General features: G+C 42.3%; 2 protein-coding genes across 8 annotated transcripts in view; one reads left to right on the top strand and one right to left on the bottom strand.

Annotated features, from left to right (window-relative positions):
• Nucleotides 1-17,514, bottom strand: part of TYMP (thymidine phosphorylase) — a 92,112-nt gene that overhangs the window by 38,446 nt on the left and 36,152 nt on the right. The window contains exon 1 of one of the 6 annotated variants that reach the window (XM_068097651.2): nt 10,490-10,705. The exons of the other annotated variants lie outside the window; for them this stretch is intronic. The gene's annotated coding sequence lies outside the window, so the exon portion shown is untranslated. Of the gene's footprint in view, nt 1-10,489; nt 10,706-17,514 lie in introns of those variants that run through there. 6 annotated transcript variants of the gene reach the window in all.
• Nucleotides 16,718-17,514, top strand: part of LOC137412347 (uncharacterized) — a 48,076-nt gene continuing 47,279 nt past the window's right edge. For both annotated transcript variants that reach the window (XM_078769792.1, XM_078769793.1), the window contains exon 1: nt 16,718-16,825. In XM_078769792.1, the coding sequence (XP_078625918.1) occupies nt 16,777-16,825 (49 nt within the window). In that variant the 5' untranslated portion in view covers nt 16,718-16,776. The remainder of the gene's footprint in view (nt 16,826-17,514) is intronic.

Below are 17,514 nucleotides of genomic sequence, written 5' to 3' on the forward strand. Positions count from 1 at the left end.
CAGGCCTTTGAGAATTCATTTCGTTCTATAAACGGCAACTTTCATCGGATTTTTTTCCCGTTTTTTTTCAACCGAGTCGAAAACTATGTTAGCGACTGTGAAAAATGAAATGGTATATCGAATTTGATTTGAAATAAAACTGGGAGAGAGAGCAAGACACCACGGGCCTACAAAACAGGCCTCAAAGCTATGCGAGTTAATAAAATGGTGGATATTTGTTTATAATTATATGAAGCCACTCCCAGAATGGGTGGAGCTATGGGTGGAGCTACTCTGCAAACCGAGTAAGCCACACCCCGGACAGACACCCAACAGACAGAATCATCTACGGCTATTATAATATAGACTAGCGGGGTCACCCGTGGGAATCCCACGGGCATGGATGTGTGTGACATTTCGACATATTGAGTTATATGCTGCACATTCATTTTTACAAAATGGTTACTGGCAAGTCATCAGATCCAGAAATGGTGTGATGAACACAATTTATTTATTTCACATAATATGTGACCCCTCACTCCTCTCCACCTGACACTCTCCTGTCTCCACCTGACACTCTCCTGTCTCCACCTGACACTCTCCTCTCTCCACCTAGCACTCCTCTCCTCTCCAAACCCTCACATCCCTCTCCTTTCCAATCCCTCACACTCCTCTCCTCTCCAATCCTTCACACGCCTCTCCAATCGCGCCTCACACTCCTCTCCAATCGCGCCTCACACTCCTCTCCAATCGCGCCTCACACTCCTCTCCAATCGTGCCTCACACTCCTCTCCAATCGTGCCTCACACTCCCCTCCAATCACTCCTCTCCAATCGTGCCTCACACTCCTCTCCAATCACGCCTCACACTCCTCTCCAATCGTGCCTCACACTCCTCTCCAATCGCGCCTCACACTCCTCTCCAATCGCGCCTCACTCGCCTCTCCAATCGGCTTTCCCCGTCTCGTTTCTCTCCTTTTGCTCCCGTCTCGTTCTTTTTCTTGCTCCAAATCGGCCCGTCGGAATCGGAAATCGGCCCGTCTCGCCCGTCGGAATCGGAAATCGGCCCGTCTTGCTTTTGTGCTTGTGCGTAAATAAATTGTGTTCATGACACCATTTCTGGTGTTGGGCTAGCGGCTAGGGTGCCGGCTTAGGATCCTGGGTTCGAATCTCGGTCGATCGCCGAATTAATGCCAGGGGGGTTGACTCAGCCTGTCATCCTTCCGAGGTCGGCTAATTGAGTACCAGTTCACTGGTAATTCCCTGTTTGTCGTTGAAGGCGGCAAAAAGGGTTGGCGTCAGGAAGGGCATCCGGCCGTAAAACATTGCTTCAAAAAGGGGACAAAAAAACAACAACTACCACGGTCCCCGAAAAGGCCAACCCCCGCTTTGCGGGGAAAAATGGCCTCTAAACGGTGGTTTTTACACCATTTCTGGATCTGATGACTTGCCAGTAACCATTTTGTAAAAATGAATGTGCAGCATGTAACTCAATATGTCGAAATGTCACACACATCCATGCCCGTGGGATTCCCACGGGTGACCCCGCAAGTTTGCATTGACGTTCGTCGATGGACTCGTTCGCCCGTCTCATTCGTTTTCTTGCTGCATCCTGTTCAAGTCTGCGTTCTTCATCGATCGTCTCATTCATTTTGGAAATAGAAGTTTCCACGCAGCGCATGAATTGTCACGATCCTCAAGAGGAATTTGTCTCGTAATCATCAAATGATAAATGGCAAGTAAATTATATTGTGGAAAATTAAAGATTTCAAATAAACCTATTTAAAGTGTATTCGCACATAACTAATTTTAAAAAACGAAGAAATATCTCTCGGTAATTTCCTGAAACATATTTTACTTCCGGCTAATAATGTTGAATTAAATAAAAACGAAGAAATATATGTCGGCATCATTGTTGACGTTTTTGTGACGACTGTCATCAAACGAAAAAGTAATATATCTTAACGGAAAAGCAAAAGCGAATTTTTAATATATATCGACACGTTGCCGTCGGTGTCAAGTTGGGCGGTGTATGATACACCATGACGCGATTTTTAAAAATATATCTCTGCATTTTCCCGCGTGTGTGGAATGTTCTCAATTATTGCTGACACCGAGTCCAAAACCATCGATAAAAATGAAATCATATGGTGAGTTAGATTGGAGATAAAGGCGTGAGAGAGACTCAATGGCCTTGAAGTTGAAGTTACAGGCGTTTGAGAATTCATTTCGTTCTATAAACGGCAACTTTCATTGGATTTCCTTCCCGTTTTTTTTCAACCGAGTCGAAAACTATGTTAGCGACTGTGAAAAATGAAATGATATATCGAATTTTTAATATGTATCGACACGTTGCCGTCGGTGTCATGTTAGGCGGTGTATGATACACCATGACGCGATTTTAAAAAATATATCTGCATTTTCCCGCGTGTGTGGAATGTTCTCAATTATTGCTGACACCGACTCTAAAACCATCGATAAAAATGAAATCATATGGTGAGTTAGATTGGAGATAAAGGCGTGAGAGAGACTCAATGGCCTTGAAGTTACAGGCATTTGAGAATTCATTTCGTTCTATAAACGGCAACTTTCATCGGATTTTCTTCTCGTTTTTTTTCAACCGAGTCTAAAACTATGTTAGCGACTGTGAAAAATGAAATGATATATCGAATTTAAAATAGATATCGACACATTGCCGTCGGTGTCATGTTGGGCGGTGTATGATACACCATGACGCGATTTTAAAAAATATATCTCTGCATTTTCCCGCGTGTGTGGAATGTTTGTGGAAAATTAAAGATTTCAAATAAACCTATTTAAAGTGTATGCGCACATAACTAATAAAAAAAACGAAGAAATATCTCTCGGTAATTTCCTGAAACATATTTTACTTCCGGCTAATATGTTGAATGAAATAAAAACGAAGAAATATATGTCGGCATCATTGTTGACGTTTTTGTGACGACTATCATCAAACGAAATAGTAATATATCATAACGGAAAAGCAAAAGCGAATTTTTAATATATATCGACACATTGCCGGCGGTGTCATGTTGGGCGGTGTATGATACACCATGACGCGATTTTAAAAAATATATCTCTGCATTTTCCCGCGTGTGTGGATTGTTCTCAATTATTGCTGACACCGAGTCTAAAAGTAAAACCATCGATAAAAATGAAATCATATGGTGAGTTAGATTGGAGATAAAGGCGTGAGAGAGACTCAATGGCCTTGAAGTTACAGGCCTTTGAGAATTCATTTCGTTCTATAAACGGCAACTTTCATCGGATTTTCTTCCCGTTTTTTTTCAACCGAGTCTAAAACTATGTTAGCGACTGTGAAAAATGAAATGATTTATCGAATTTGATTTGAAATAAAACTGGGGGAGAGCAAGACACCACGGGCCTACAAAACAGGACTCAAAGCTATGCGAGTTAATAAAATGGTGGATATTTGTTTATAGCCACTCCCAGAATGGGTGGAGCTATGGGTGGAGCTACTCTGCAAACCGAGTAAGCCACACCCCGGACAGACACCCAACAGATAGACAGACAGACAGACAGAATCATCTACGGCTATTATAATATAGACTAGCGGGGTCACCCGTGGGAATCCCACGGGCATGGATGTGTGTGACATTTCGACATATTGAGTTATATGCTGCACATTCATTTTTACAAAATGGTTACTGGCAAGTCATCAGATCCAGAAATGGTGTGAATTTAGTTATTTCACATAATATGTGACCCCTCACTCCTCTCCACCTGACACTCTCCTGTCTCCACCTGACACTCTCCTGTCTCCACCTGACACTCTCCTCTCTCCACCTAGCACTCCTCTCCTCTCCAAACCCTCACATCCCTCTCCTTTCCAATCCCTCACCTCTCCAATCCCTCACACTCCTCTCCTCTCCAATCCTTCACACGCCTCTCCAATCGCGCCTCACACTCCTCTCCAATCGCGCCTCACACTCCTCTCCAATCGCGCCTCACACTCCTCTCCAATCGTGCCTCACACTCCTCTCCAATCGTGCCTCACACTCCCCTCCAATCACTCCTCTCCAATCGTGCCTCACACTCCTCTCCAATCACGCCTCACACTCCTCTCCAATCGTGCCTCACACTCCTCTCCAATCGCGCCTCACACTCCTCTCCAATCGCGCCTCACTCGCCTCTCCAATCGGCTTTCCCCGTCTCGTTTCTCTCCTTTTTCTCCCGTCTCGTTCTTTTTCTTGCTCCAAATCGGCCCGTCGGAATCGGAAATCGGCCCGTCTCGCCCGTCGGCCCGTCGGAATCGGAAATCGGCCCGTCTTGCTTTTGTGCTTGTGCGTAAATAAATTGTGTTCATGACACCATTTCTGGTGTTGGGCTAGCGGCTCGGGTGCCGGCTTAGGATCCTGGGTTCGAATCTCGGTCGATCGCCGAATTAATGCCAGGGGGGTTGACTCAGCCTGTCATCCTTCCGAGGTCGGCTAATTGAGTACCAGTTCACTGGTAATTCCCTGTTTGTCGTTGAAGGCGGCAAAAAGGGTTGGCGTCAGGAAGGGCATCCGGCCGTAAAACATTGCTTCAAAAAGGGGACAAAAAAACAACAACTACCACGGTCCCCGAAAAGGCCAACCCCCGCTTTGCGGGGAAAAATGGCCTCTAAACGGTGGTTTTTACACCATTTCTGGATCTGATGACTTGCCAGTAACCATTTTGTAAAAATGAATGTGCAGCATCTAACTCAATATGTCGAAATGTCACACACATCCATGCCCGTGGGATTCCCACGGGTGACCCCGCAAGTTTGCATTGACGTTCGTCGATGGACTCGTTCGCCCGTCTCATTCGTTTTCTTGCTGCATCCTGTTCAAGTCTGCGTTCTTCATCGATCGTCTCATTCATTTTGGAAATAGAAGTTTCCACGCAGCGCATGAATTGTCACGATCCTCAAGAGGAATTTGTCTCGTAATCATCAAATGATAAATGGCAAGTAAATTATATTGTGGAAAATTAAAGATTTCAAATAAACCTATTTAAAGTGTATTCGCACATAACTAATTTTAAAAAACGAAGAAATATCTCTCGGTAATTTCCTGAAACATATTTTACTTCCGGCTAATAATGTTGAATTAAATAAAAACGAAGAAATATATGTCGGCATCATTGTTGACGTTTTTGTGACGACTGTCATCAAACGAAAAAGTAATATATCTTAACGGAAAAGCAAAAGCGAATTTTTAATATATATCGACACGTTGCCGTCGGTGTCATGTTGGGCGGTGTATGATACACCATGACGCGATTTTTAAAAATATATCTCTGCATTTTCCCGCGTGTGTGGAATGTTCTCAATTATTGCTGACACCGAGTCCAAAACCATCGATAAAAATGAAATCATATGGTGAGTTAGATTGGAGATAAAGGCGTGAGAGAGACTCAATGGCCTTGAAGTTGAAGTTACAGGCGTTTGAGAATTCATTTCGTTCTATAAACGGCAACTTTCATTGGATTTCCTTCCCGTTTTTTTTCAACCGAGTCGAAAACTATGTTAGCGACTGTGAAAAATGAAATGATATATCGAATTTTTAATATGTATCGACACGTTGCCGTCGGTGTCATGTTAGGCGGTGTATGATACACCATGACGCGATTTTAAAAAATATATCTGCATTTTCCCGCGTGTGTGGAATGTTCTCAATTATTGCTGACACCGACTCTAAAACCATCGATAAAAATGAAATCATATGGTGAGTTAGATTGGAGATAAAGGCGTGAGAGAGACTCAATGGCCTTGAAGTTACAGGCATTTGAGAATTCATTTCGTTCTATAAACGGCAACTTTCATCGGATTTTCTTCTCGTTTTTTTTCAACCGAGTCTAAAACTATGTTAGCGACTGTGAAAAATGAAATGATATATCGAATTTAAAATAGATATCGACACATTGCCGTCGGTGTCATGTTGGGCGGTGTATGATACACCATGACGCGATTTAAAAAAATATATCTCTGCATTTTCCCGCGTGTGTGGAATGTTTGTGGAAAATTAAAGATTTCAAATAAACCTATTTAAAGTGTATGCGCACATAACTAATAAAAAAAACGAAGAAATATCTCTCGGTAATTTCCTGAAACATATTTTACTTCCGGCTAATATGTTGAATGAAATAAAAACGAAGAAATATATGTCGGCATCATTGTTGACGTTTTTGTGACGACTATCATCAAACGAAATAGTAATATATCATAACGGAAAAGCAAAAGCGAATTTTTAATATATATCGACACATTGCCGGCGGTGTCATGTTGGGCGGTGTATGATACACCATGACGCGATTTTAAAAAATATATCTCTGCATTTTCCCGCGTGTGTGGATTGTTCTCAATTATTGCTGACACCGAGTCTAAAAGTAAAACCATCGATAAAAATGAAATCATATGGTGAGTTAGATTGGAGATAAAGGCGTGAGAGAGACTCAATGGCCTTGAAGTTACAGGCCTTTGAGAATTCATTTCGTTCTATAAACGGCAACTTTCATCGGATTTTCTTCCCGTTTTTTTTCAACCGAGTCTAAAACTATGTTAGCGACTGTGAAAAATGAAATGATTTATCGAATTTGATTTGAAATAAAACTGGGGGAGAGCAAGACACCACGGGCCTACAAAACAGGACTCAAAGCTATGCGAGTTAATAAAATGGTGGATATTTGTTTATAGCCACTCCCAGAATGGGTGGAGCTATGGGTGGAGCTACTCTGCAAACCGAGTAAGCCACACCCCGGACAGACACCCAACAGATAGACAGACAGACAGACAGAATCATCTACGGCTATTATAATATAGACTAGCGGGGTCACCCGTGGGAATCCCACGGGCATGGATGTGTGTGACATTTCGACATATTGAGTTATATGCTGCACATTCATTTTTACAAAATGGTTACTGGCAAGTCATCAGATCCAGAAATGGTGTGATGAACACAATTTATTTATTTCACATAATATGTGACCCCTCACTCCTCTCCACCTGACACTCTCCTGTCTCCACCTGACACTCTCCTGTCTCCACCTGACACTCTCCTCTCTCCACCTAGCACTCCTCTCCTCTCCAAACCCTCACATCCCTCTCCTTTCCAATCCCTCACACTCCTCTCCTCTCCAATCCTTCACACGCCTCTCCAATCGCGCCTCACACGCCTCTCCAATCGCGCCTCACACTCCTCTCCAATCGCGCCTCACACTCCTCTCCAATCGCGCCTCACACTCCTCTCCAATCGTGCCTCACACTCCTCTCCAATCGTGCCTCACACTCCCCTCCAATCACTCCTCTCCAATCGTGCCTCACACTCCTCTCCAATCACGCCTCACACTCCTCTCCAATCGTGCCTCACACTCCTCTCCAATCGCGCCTCACACTCCTCTCCAATCGCGCCTCACTCGCCTCTCCAATCGGCTTTCCCCGTCTCGTTTCTCTCCTTTTGCTCCCGTCTCGTTCTTTTTCTTGCTCCAAATCGGCCCGTCGGAATCGGAAATCGGCCCGTCTCGCCCGTCGGAATCGGAAATCGGCCCGTCTTGCTTTTGTGCTTGTGCGTAAATAAATTGTGTTCATGACACCATTTCTGGTGTTGGGCTAGCGGCTAGGGTGCCGGCTTAGGATCCTGGGTTCGAATCTCGGTCGATCGCCGAATTAATGCCAGGGGGGTTGACTCAGCCTGTCATCCTTCCGAGGTCGGCTAATTGAGTACCAGTTCACTGGTAATTCCCTGTTTGTCGTTGAAGGCGGCAAAAAGGGTTGGCGTCAGGAAGGGCATCCGGCCGTAAAACATTGCTTCAAAAAGGGGACAAAAAAACAACAACTACCACGGTCCCCGAAAAGGCCAACCCCCGCTTTGCGGGGAAAAATGGCCTCTAAACGGTGGTTTTTACACCATTTCTGGATCTGATGACTTGCCAGTAACCATTTTGTAAAAATGAATGTGCAGCATGTAACTCAATATGTCGAAATGTCACACACATCCATGCCCGTGGGATTCCCACGGGTGACCCCGCAAGTTTGCATTGACGTTCGTCGATGGACTCGTTCGCCCGTCTCATTCGTTTTCTTGCTGCATCCTGTTCAAGTCTGCGTTCTTCATCGATCGTCTCATTCATTTTGGAAATAGAAGTTTCCACGCAGCGCATGAATTGTCACGATCCTCAAGAGGAATTTGTCTCGTAATCATCAAATGATAAATGGCAAGTAAATTATATTGTGGAAAATTAAAGATTTCAAATAAACCTATTTAAAGTGTATTCGCACATAACTAATTTTAAAAAACGAAGAAATATCTCTCGGTAATTTCCTGAAACATATTTTACTTCCGGCTAATAATGTTGAATTAAATAAAAACGAAGAAATATATGTCGGCATCATTGTTGACGTTTTTGTGACGACTGTCATCAAACGAAAAAGTAATATATCTTAACGGAAAAGCAAAAGCGAATTTTTAATATATATCGACACGTTGCCGTCGGTGTCAAGTTGGGCGGTGTATGATACACCATGACGCGATTTTTAAAAATATATCTCTGCATTTTCCCGCGTGTGTGGAATGTTCTCAATTATTGCTGACACCGAGTCCAAAACCATCGATAAAAATGAAATCATATGGTGAGTTAGATTGGAGATAAAGGCGTGAGAGAGACTCAATGGCCTTGAAGTTGAAGTTACAGGCGTTTGAGAATTCATTTCGTTCTATAAACGGCAACTTTCATTGGATTTCCTTCCCGTTTTTTTTCAACCGAGTCGAAAACTATGTTAGCGACTGTGAAAAATGAAATGATATATCGAATTTTTAATATGTATCGACACGTTGCCGTCGGTGTCATGTTAGGCGGTGTATGATACACCATGACGCGATTTTAAAAAATATATCTGCATTTTCCCGCGTGTGTGGAATGTTCTCAATTATTGCTGACACCGACTCTAAAACCATCGATAAAAATGAAATCATATGGTGAGTTAGATTGGAGATAAAGGCGTGAGAGAGACTCAATGGCCTTGAAGTTACAGGCATTTGAGAATTCATTTCGTTCTATAAACGGCAACTTTCATCGGATTTTCTTCTCGTTTTTTTTCAACCGAGTCTAAAACTATGTTAGCGACTGTGAAAAATGAAATGATATATCGAATTTAAAATAGATATCGACACATTGCCGTCGGTGTCATGTTGGGCGGTGTATGATACACCATGACGCGATTTTAAAAAATATATCTCTGCATTTTCCCGCGTGTGTGGAATGTTTGTGGAAAATTAAAGATTTCAAATAAACCTATTTAAAGTGTATGCGCACATAACTAATAAAAAAAACGAAGAAATATCTCTCGGTAATTTCCTGAAACATATTTTACTTCCGGCTAATATGTTGAATGAAATAAAAACGAAGAAATATATGTCGGCATCATTGTTGACGTTTTTGTGACGACTATCATCAAACGAAATAGTAATATATCATAACGGAAAAGCAAAAGCGAATTTTTAATATATATCGACACATTGCCGGCGGTGTCATGTTGGGCGGTGTATGATACACCATGACGCGATTTTAAAAAATATATCTCTGCATTTTCCCGCGTGTGTGGATTGTTCTCAATTATTGCTGACACCGAGTCTAAAAGTAAAACCATCGATAAAAATGAAATCATATGGTGAGTTAGATTGGAGATAAAGGCGTGAGAGAGACTCAATGGCCTTGAAGTTACAGGCCTTTGAGAATTCATTTCGTTCTATAAACGGCAACTTTCATCGGATTTTCTTCCCGTTTTTTTTCAACCGAGTCTAAAACTATGTTAGCGACTGTGAAAAATGAAATGATTTATCGAATTTGATTTGAAATAAAACTGGGGGAGAGCAAGACACCACGGGCCTACAAAACAGGACTCAAAGCTATGCGAGTTAATAAAATGGTGGATATTTGTTTATAGCCACTCCCAGAATGGGTGGAGCTATGGGTGGAGCTACTCTGCAAACCGAGTAAGCCACACCCCGGACAGACACCCAACAGATAGACAGACAGACAGACAGAATCATCTACGGCTATTATAATATAGATAGTATAGTATAGTATGCATGGCATCAAGGTAACACAGCTCTTTGGGATTACCTGAGAAATAAGACCATACAATATATTTCTCAAGCTAAGAAGATTATTATAATACCAGGGTTCTGCAAGCTAAAATCTGATAAAATCTTGCACATTGGTATAAACAGATGAAAATATTTATTCAAGGTCCATAGGACTCAGCCTTTATAACGATACCAGGTCTTGATTCAGATGATGTTGACTCACAACAGTACAAAAAAGCACATAACATAATCAATGAAAATTTTATTACTATGGCAGGCCATTCACCAAGAATTGATAGAACAAAATTACCAGAATTCCTTCCCTCCCTGTTAAGATCTCCCAGTGTTCAACCTCAACAGGTCTATAACTATTTACATAAACTTAAATTACAAAGAAAGCAAGCATTTCTGTGGACTTACCTGTGCGAGTAATTCGTGAATTTGATTATGAATTAAGTTTTCTCTTCACTGATGTCTTAAATGCATCATTTGAACAGACGAGGCTTCAGGATCGCTGGAAGTACGCAGAAGTGACACCCATTCCAAATTCACAACTGCCCACTTCATGGGAATTGAGACCAATAGCACTGACGAGCTATTTCGCAAAAGTTGCGGAATCATTTATTGCAAAATGACTTCTCGAGGATATTGCGACAAAATTCGTATTAATCAGTACCAGCAACGGTACCCGCCCTATGGGCGGGGCTTCAATTGGGAGGCCCAAATGAAAAGGTAAAATATCAGAAATTGAAGGCCTTTTGTATTTTAAACGATTCATATTCATATTAGTAAGATATACTTCTAAAAATACTGTTTAGATTTTGATGATTTGCGTGTGATATTTAACGGATGTTTATATAAATCACGCCTCCAAATTGAAGCCCCGCCCTTAGAGCGGGTACCGTCATATATAATGGCGATACAACATAACTTCGCATCGCAGTGACGGTGAGCACCAATATGGCGGCTGTAAGACCCTGCTATGTATCGTTAGGGTTGGCGGCTGCTATAATCCAAGGGAATGATTCCTTGCGAGATACCCATGCTATGCACGGGTGGGAGGCCAGAAGCAAACAGGCAATGCAGATACGGCGAATGCTAAAGCATGAAACCAATAAATTCCACATTCCTGTAGCACCGTCAGTCGCACATCAGACGTGGACAGCAAGTTCGTGAAGGACTTCCATGAAAAACGTACCCGTTCGCAAACAAACGGGTACGTTCACGTATAGAAACATCGATCGTGGGACCATGGCGAATCAGCATATGGCGATCCGCAAAGTTCACATTCAGAAAGTAGAAACCATCACGGCATGTCATCATTCACTTGAACTCGATATCTCTTTTTTCATTCCAAACAACATATCACCAATCACAAATTAATCACAAAATAAACTTTTAACAACATTGTTAATGTTTCCTTCATTGTAAAAACTACCAAATGAACAGTTAAAAGGATTTTGAGCCGATAGCTGTTACGGCCTTGGCAAGATCGATGGAGGCAGCGATCTGTTAGCTTATACACAGCCCAAATGGCTATGTGGAATTCTCTCATGTAGAGATTAAACCCGTGTCCTTATAAACTACCCGTGTCCTTATAAACTACCCGTGGCCTATATAAACTGTTCTACGTTTGAACTTTCGCCGAGGTCATTATTTTTAGTTTTAATGATGTTTATATACGAATCGAAAAGAAGATAATTGGTTTTGGGTCATCCTTTCCGCATATCTCGTGGGGTTGTGAGTTGGAGAGCCGGCCGTGATGGCGGGGAGGGGGTTGGAATTATCTCAAGCAGAGATTCAACCCGTGTCCTTATAAAAGGTCTTTGTCTGAGGTCACTGGGTCCGATCGGTGCAGCCGTTTGTGCGGCACCCAGGAAAACAACATCGTCACAATGAAAACATCGTCACAATGAACGTTATGCGAACGCGAATGTTATGCGGGAGTCCAAACCTGAGAATGCTGGAGACCAAAGCTGAAATTGGAAAAACTAAATAACCTATTTTACTCCTGGAGATGTTTTTTTTTTTTTTTTTAATACAAGATCGAGGCTCGTGAATCCCAGGATTAACCACCCAAAATATCGTTGCGATTGGTTCAGCCGATTTTGCGGTACCTTCGAACGGACAGACAGACAGACAGACGGACGGACATTTGGTGAATTATAGTAAGATGGCAATGAAAGAAAGTTATCAACTTGTCATTATTTAATAGGAATGTTTCATCAGCTGTAAGAAAATGCTGATAATCCAAATTCAATATCCACTGTAGTTCTTACAGATATTTTTTAAAAGCCTTTGAACGAATTGATCATAATATTCGAATTGACCGGAGGCATTATGTTTTCAGGTTGTCCGTCCGTCCGTGATAGATTTTCGTTTCCATGATAACCTGAGAACGGCGAAAGGTGTATTAGTCAAACTTGGCACAGATATGTATAATAGGGTAACGATGAACTGATTAGATTTTGAGGTCACGAGGTCAATGGTCAAAAGTCAGAGGTCATGTTAGGTAAAACAATACTGTTACCATGATAACTTGTGAACCAGTGATGGGATTCTGACCAAATTAGAGAGCTGAAAAACGTCATAGAGAGCTGAAATTTGTCCCACGGTCCTCTTTTCTGGTACATTTTCATCTATCAAAATGTATTTATTAATTTTTTTAATTAAAAAAAATTGGTTTAAAACTTTTAATATATATATATATGTGTGTAGCCCTAAACCATATTTTTTCGTTTACTTGTTATAATATATAACTATTATTTGAGTGGCTCATTTGTTTTGTTATACTTTTGAATATGATTATTTTAATTTCACTCCATCTCTTTTATGAATTTATATTTTTATTACACACTTTTATTTCACTTCATCTGAACTTTGTTTGTTTGTCCCATTTCAAATCTTTGAGCCGTTAGTTATCTAGGTTCCATATGTCTTAGAGAGCTGAAATTTGGATCACGGCCCTCCTTTCTGGCACATTTTCATATAGCAAAATTTAATTTTTAAAATGTTGTTTTTTTAATTTAAAAAAAATTGGTTTAAAACTTCTTTTTTTAATAAAGTGTGTAGCTCTAAAACATGTTTTTCGTTTACTTGTTATAATATACAACTGTTATTTGAGTGGCTCATTTCTTTTGTTATACTTTTGAATCTGCCCACGACCAACCTGCCTGCGATTATTACAGACTTGGCATTTAATATGGAATTTTTTTTTTATGGGGGTGAACTTACTTTTCAAGATGTCTTAGAACCAAAAGTTCATTGGAATTATGTTGAAATTATTCTAGATTTTGTTAATGTGACCTTTAAAAGAAACAAAAACCACATTTGACATTTCGAAACAAATAAATTCATCCTTGAAAGTTATGTAAACTGATATCGAACTCAATTCATGGACAGTACTGTGTTAAACTTCTGTACGTTTTCCAGAAGTATTTCTTTATTTTGCACATTAGCCAAAAATTTTTTTAACAAAAACAAAAGTTTAATTACGACTGGGATTACGGACAGTAAAATTACAGTTCAGTACTTCGTGTAACCCCAACGAGCATTCAGGAGAGCATGTACACGTTGAGGCATGCTGTTCACGAGATTTGCCAAGGTTTGGACAGGAATCGCTTGCCATGCAGTGACAATAGCCTGCTGCAATTCACGCACAGAGGTCGGCTGCTGGTCCAAGTGGTCGATTTGACGCGTTAAATCTGCCCACAAGTTCTCTATCGGATTCATATCCGGGGACATGGCAGGCCACTCCATATGCTCTACACCATGGTCAGCAAGAAAGTGTTGGATCATGCGAGCACGATGAGGCCGTGCATTGTCATCTTGGAAGACAAAGTTTCCTCGAAAGGCTGCACGAGCAAATGGAAGCAATGTTTCTTCCAGAATGGCCCTGTACTTGAACTGGTTCAGGTTTCCATTCAGAACAACCAGGTCAGTTTTGCCCCCTGCATGAAAAGCAGCCCAAACGGTCACCCCACCACCTCCAGTTTGGACTCTTGGCACTATACAATCTTTGTTTTAGGCTTCATGCACTTGTCTGCGCACTCGGACGCGGCCATCTTGACGCTAGACCAGAAATCTAGACTCGTCTGAAGATCACGTGATTCCAGTGTCCTGGCTGCCATTGACGGTGCTCTCTGGCCCACTGCAATCGGCGCTGGCGGTGTTGTCTGGTCAGGCATGGCTTTCTCAGGGGACACCTGGCACGATAGCCTGCTTGAACCATTCGTTGGTTGACTAGCCTACTGGATACAGGCACATTTGTCAGTTGCTGCCACTCAGTCCTAAGCCGATTAGCTGACTTGGTACGGCCATTGCAGACTAACCGGTGCAGCTGGCGATCATCCCTCCTTGTGGTTCTGCGGGGACGTCCTGGCCTCGGTATTGGAGTAGGGACACCCCTCTGAGCATTTCGTTTCAGGATCTTTGACACCTGACCTTGAGTGATGCCATACTCCCGAGCAATAGCACGCTCTTTCATGCCCTAATTTCGTAAAGCCACCACTCAATGACAAACAGCATTGTCAAGTTGACGGACCATCTCCAGAGGAAGCGGCAATAACTTTTGGAGACGTGCAGCAGTTGTTTTCCACTAATACAGAACGCAACAACCCTTGTATACCCGACTGTGAAGCCAATCGTCAAATGCACCTGTCCGTACATTTTGCCACGCCACCTGTGATATAATCCTGTTGTTGACTTCTTGCTGTGACAGACAATCAGTGACATGGTTCTTTTAACAAATAAATCACCAAAGTGTAAAAGAAATTCACCAGATTGATATACTGAGTTAAGAAAGTAAACCCAAGTCAAGAAAAAAAATATATTCCATATTAAATGCCGAGTCTGTATAATTTCACTCTAACTCTTTTATTGATTTATATTTTTAATCTTGTAAGCAATCTTTAATTGTAAATTATAAATACTAGGGCATGCCCATACGTGGGTGCCCGTTCCTTGCCAAAAAAAAAAAAAAACGCTACCCGTACGCTCTACCCCGCCCGTACGCCCGTAAACAAAAAAAACAACGCTCTTCGCTTCCGCCCTTCGCTCTGACTGAATTGGGAGAAATAATGCGCATAAGAAATCGAGAAATTATTATTTTCTCCGGAAGAAATCGAATTACGAACCGTAATGGCGCAGGCTCTCGGGCTCGCAACAACGCGTTCTGTGATTGGCTGCCGGAAGTGAAGTCTTCACTGTCGCAAATGTGAAGCGATGAATACGATGAATCGCAAATTAGTTTTTATTAGTTTTAAAACATAGTTTAACGGCAACATAGTTTGCCGACGGGAAATAAATGAATACGCTCTCAAATGTGCCATCCGAGGCAGAGTCTGTTCGCCACGTTCGGCACACGTGATAGCTCGCTGCTCTCTGATTGGTTGAATCGTTTTTTGGACATAGCTCGGTAACTACTTCTGCGATTAATTTAAACCTTGAAAAGGCACATCCTCGGGTCCCCAGCAATATACCTGGCAAGTTTCAAGTATATCGGACCGGTAGTTGTCGAGAAACAGCGGTCACAGACAAACATACAAACATACAAACATACAAACAAACATACACACAGAGATTAGTGGAATTATAGATAGATGCATGCATGTGTAATTCAGACATTGGCTCCCAGACATGATTTTTAAAAACCATTTTTTAAATTTGATTTGGTTGATTTGTGTAAGTGATTAATCTGCGGGCCTCCCATATGTCAGATCCGACTTAAGACTGACGTAGTCACTTCATATGTCACATCGGACTTAAGACTGACGTAGTCGCCTTCCATATGTCGCATCCAGCTGAAGACTGAGTAGTCGCCTCCCATGTGTCACACATCTGGCTAAAGACTGATGTAGTCGTGTCCCATGTGCTACATCTGGCTTAAGACTGACGTCGTCGCTTCCCATATGTCACATCCGACTGAAGACTGATGTAGTCGCCTCCCATATGTCACATCCGACTGAAGACTGATGTAGTCGCCTGTCATATGTCACATCCGACTTAAGACTGATGTAGTCGCCTCCCATATGTCATATCCGACTGAAGAATGATGTAGTTGCCTCCCATATGTCACATCAGACTTAAGACTGACGTCGTCCGCTCCCATGTGTCACATCCGACTGAAGACTGATGTAGTCGCCTGTCATATGTCACATCTGGCTTAAGACTGATGTAGCCGGCTCCCATATGTCACATCTGGTTTAAGACTGACGTAGTCGCCTCCCATATGTCACATCCGGCTTAAGACTGACGTTGTCGCCTACCATATGTCACATCCGGCTTAAGACTGACGTTGTCGCCTCCCATGTGGCACGTTTGGCTTAAGACTGACGGTGTCGCCTCCCATATGGCACGATCGGCTTGAGACTGACGTTGTCGCCTCCCATGTGGCACGTTCGGCTTAAGACTGACGTTGTCGCCTCCCATATGGCACGCTCGGCTTGAGACTGACGTTGTCGCCTCCCATGTGGCACGTTCGGCTTAAGACTGACGTTGTCGCCTCCCATATGGCACGTTCGGCTTGCGACTGACGTTGTCGCCTCCCATGTGGCACGTTCGGCTTAAGACTGATGTTGTCGCCTCCCCATATGACGCACCCGGCATGTTGAGAAAGCTGACGCCATTTCATCTCTTACGACGTAGGGACATGGTCTCCGTATGAAGAATGGTGTGATTTGATCGTAGTTGGCTGATGTGAGATTCGGATGGATCGATCAGCATTCTCATTTTGCTCTGTACTCTGGCTGGACAGGGGTAAGTTCCTTTTGGAATGCTGAGATGCTTTATGATTATTTTCGTCGTTGGTATTCTTGAACCAATCTGGTTGTGTCTTACTGACGATGCAGTTTTATTCAATTGTAAACGGAACTTAATCTTACATGATTTGTGTGATCAATGTGAGTAAAAATTATGGGATTTGATTGTGGGATCTAGTCACCGTGTTGGTTTGATCCAATTAATTAATTATCATTTAATATATTTTAAGTTACATAATCGATACATTTATTGTAAACATTGTCTGCCTCTGGTGTATCTCATGCATTACATGGGTCAAACATGTGAAGCTTGTGCTGAAATGTATTTTTTTTTGGTATACAAGATCGAGGCTCGTGCAAGAGCTAACATTTCTCACAAAAAGACAAACTGACATATAAAACATATGATAAAGGGAGCGGGAGACAAGATGGGGAGAGAGAGGGGAAGCACACAAGTACAACATTTGAGAACAGGGATATCGGGAGATCTGTGTGAGGGAGGTGGCTTGGGGGAAGGAGGCATGGGAAGGGGAGGGGCGGGTGGGAGAGGTATAAAACACATGGACACTGCTAGGTCTTCCAGGAAAGAAGTCGGTATTTCAAAAAAGTGGATCTGGGGTGAATTAACGGGGGTAGAAAAGATCAAGGTTTTGGATGAGGGGAAGATAAGAGATGATGGTGAACAGC

This window comes from Myxine glutinosa, chromosome 1, assembly GCF_964187855.1.
Source record: "Myxine glutinosa chromosome 1, kmMyxGlut1.1, whole genome shotgun sequence".
Classification (NCBI taxonomy): Eukaryota; Metazoa; Chordata; class Myxini; order Myxiniformes; family Myxinidae; genus Myxine; species Myxine glutinosa.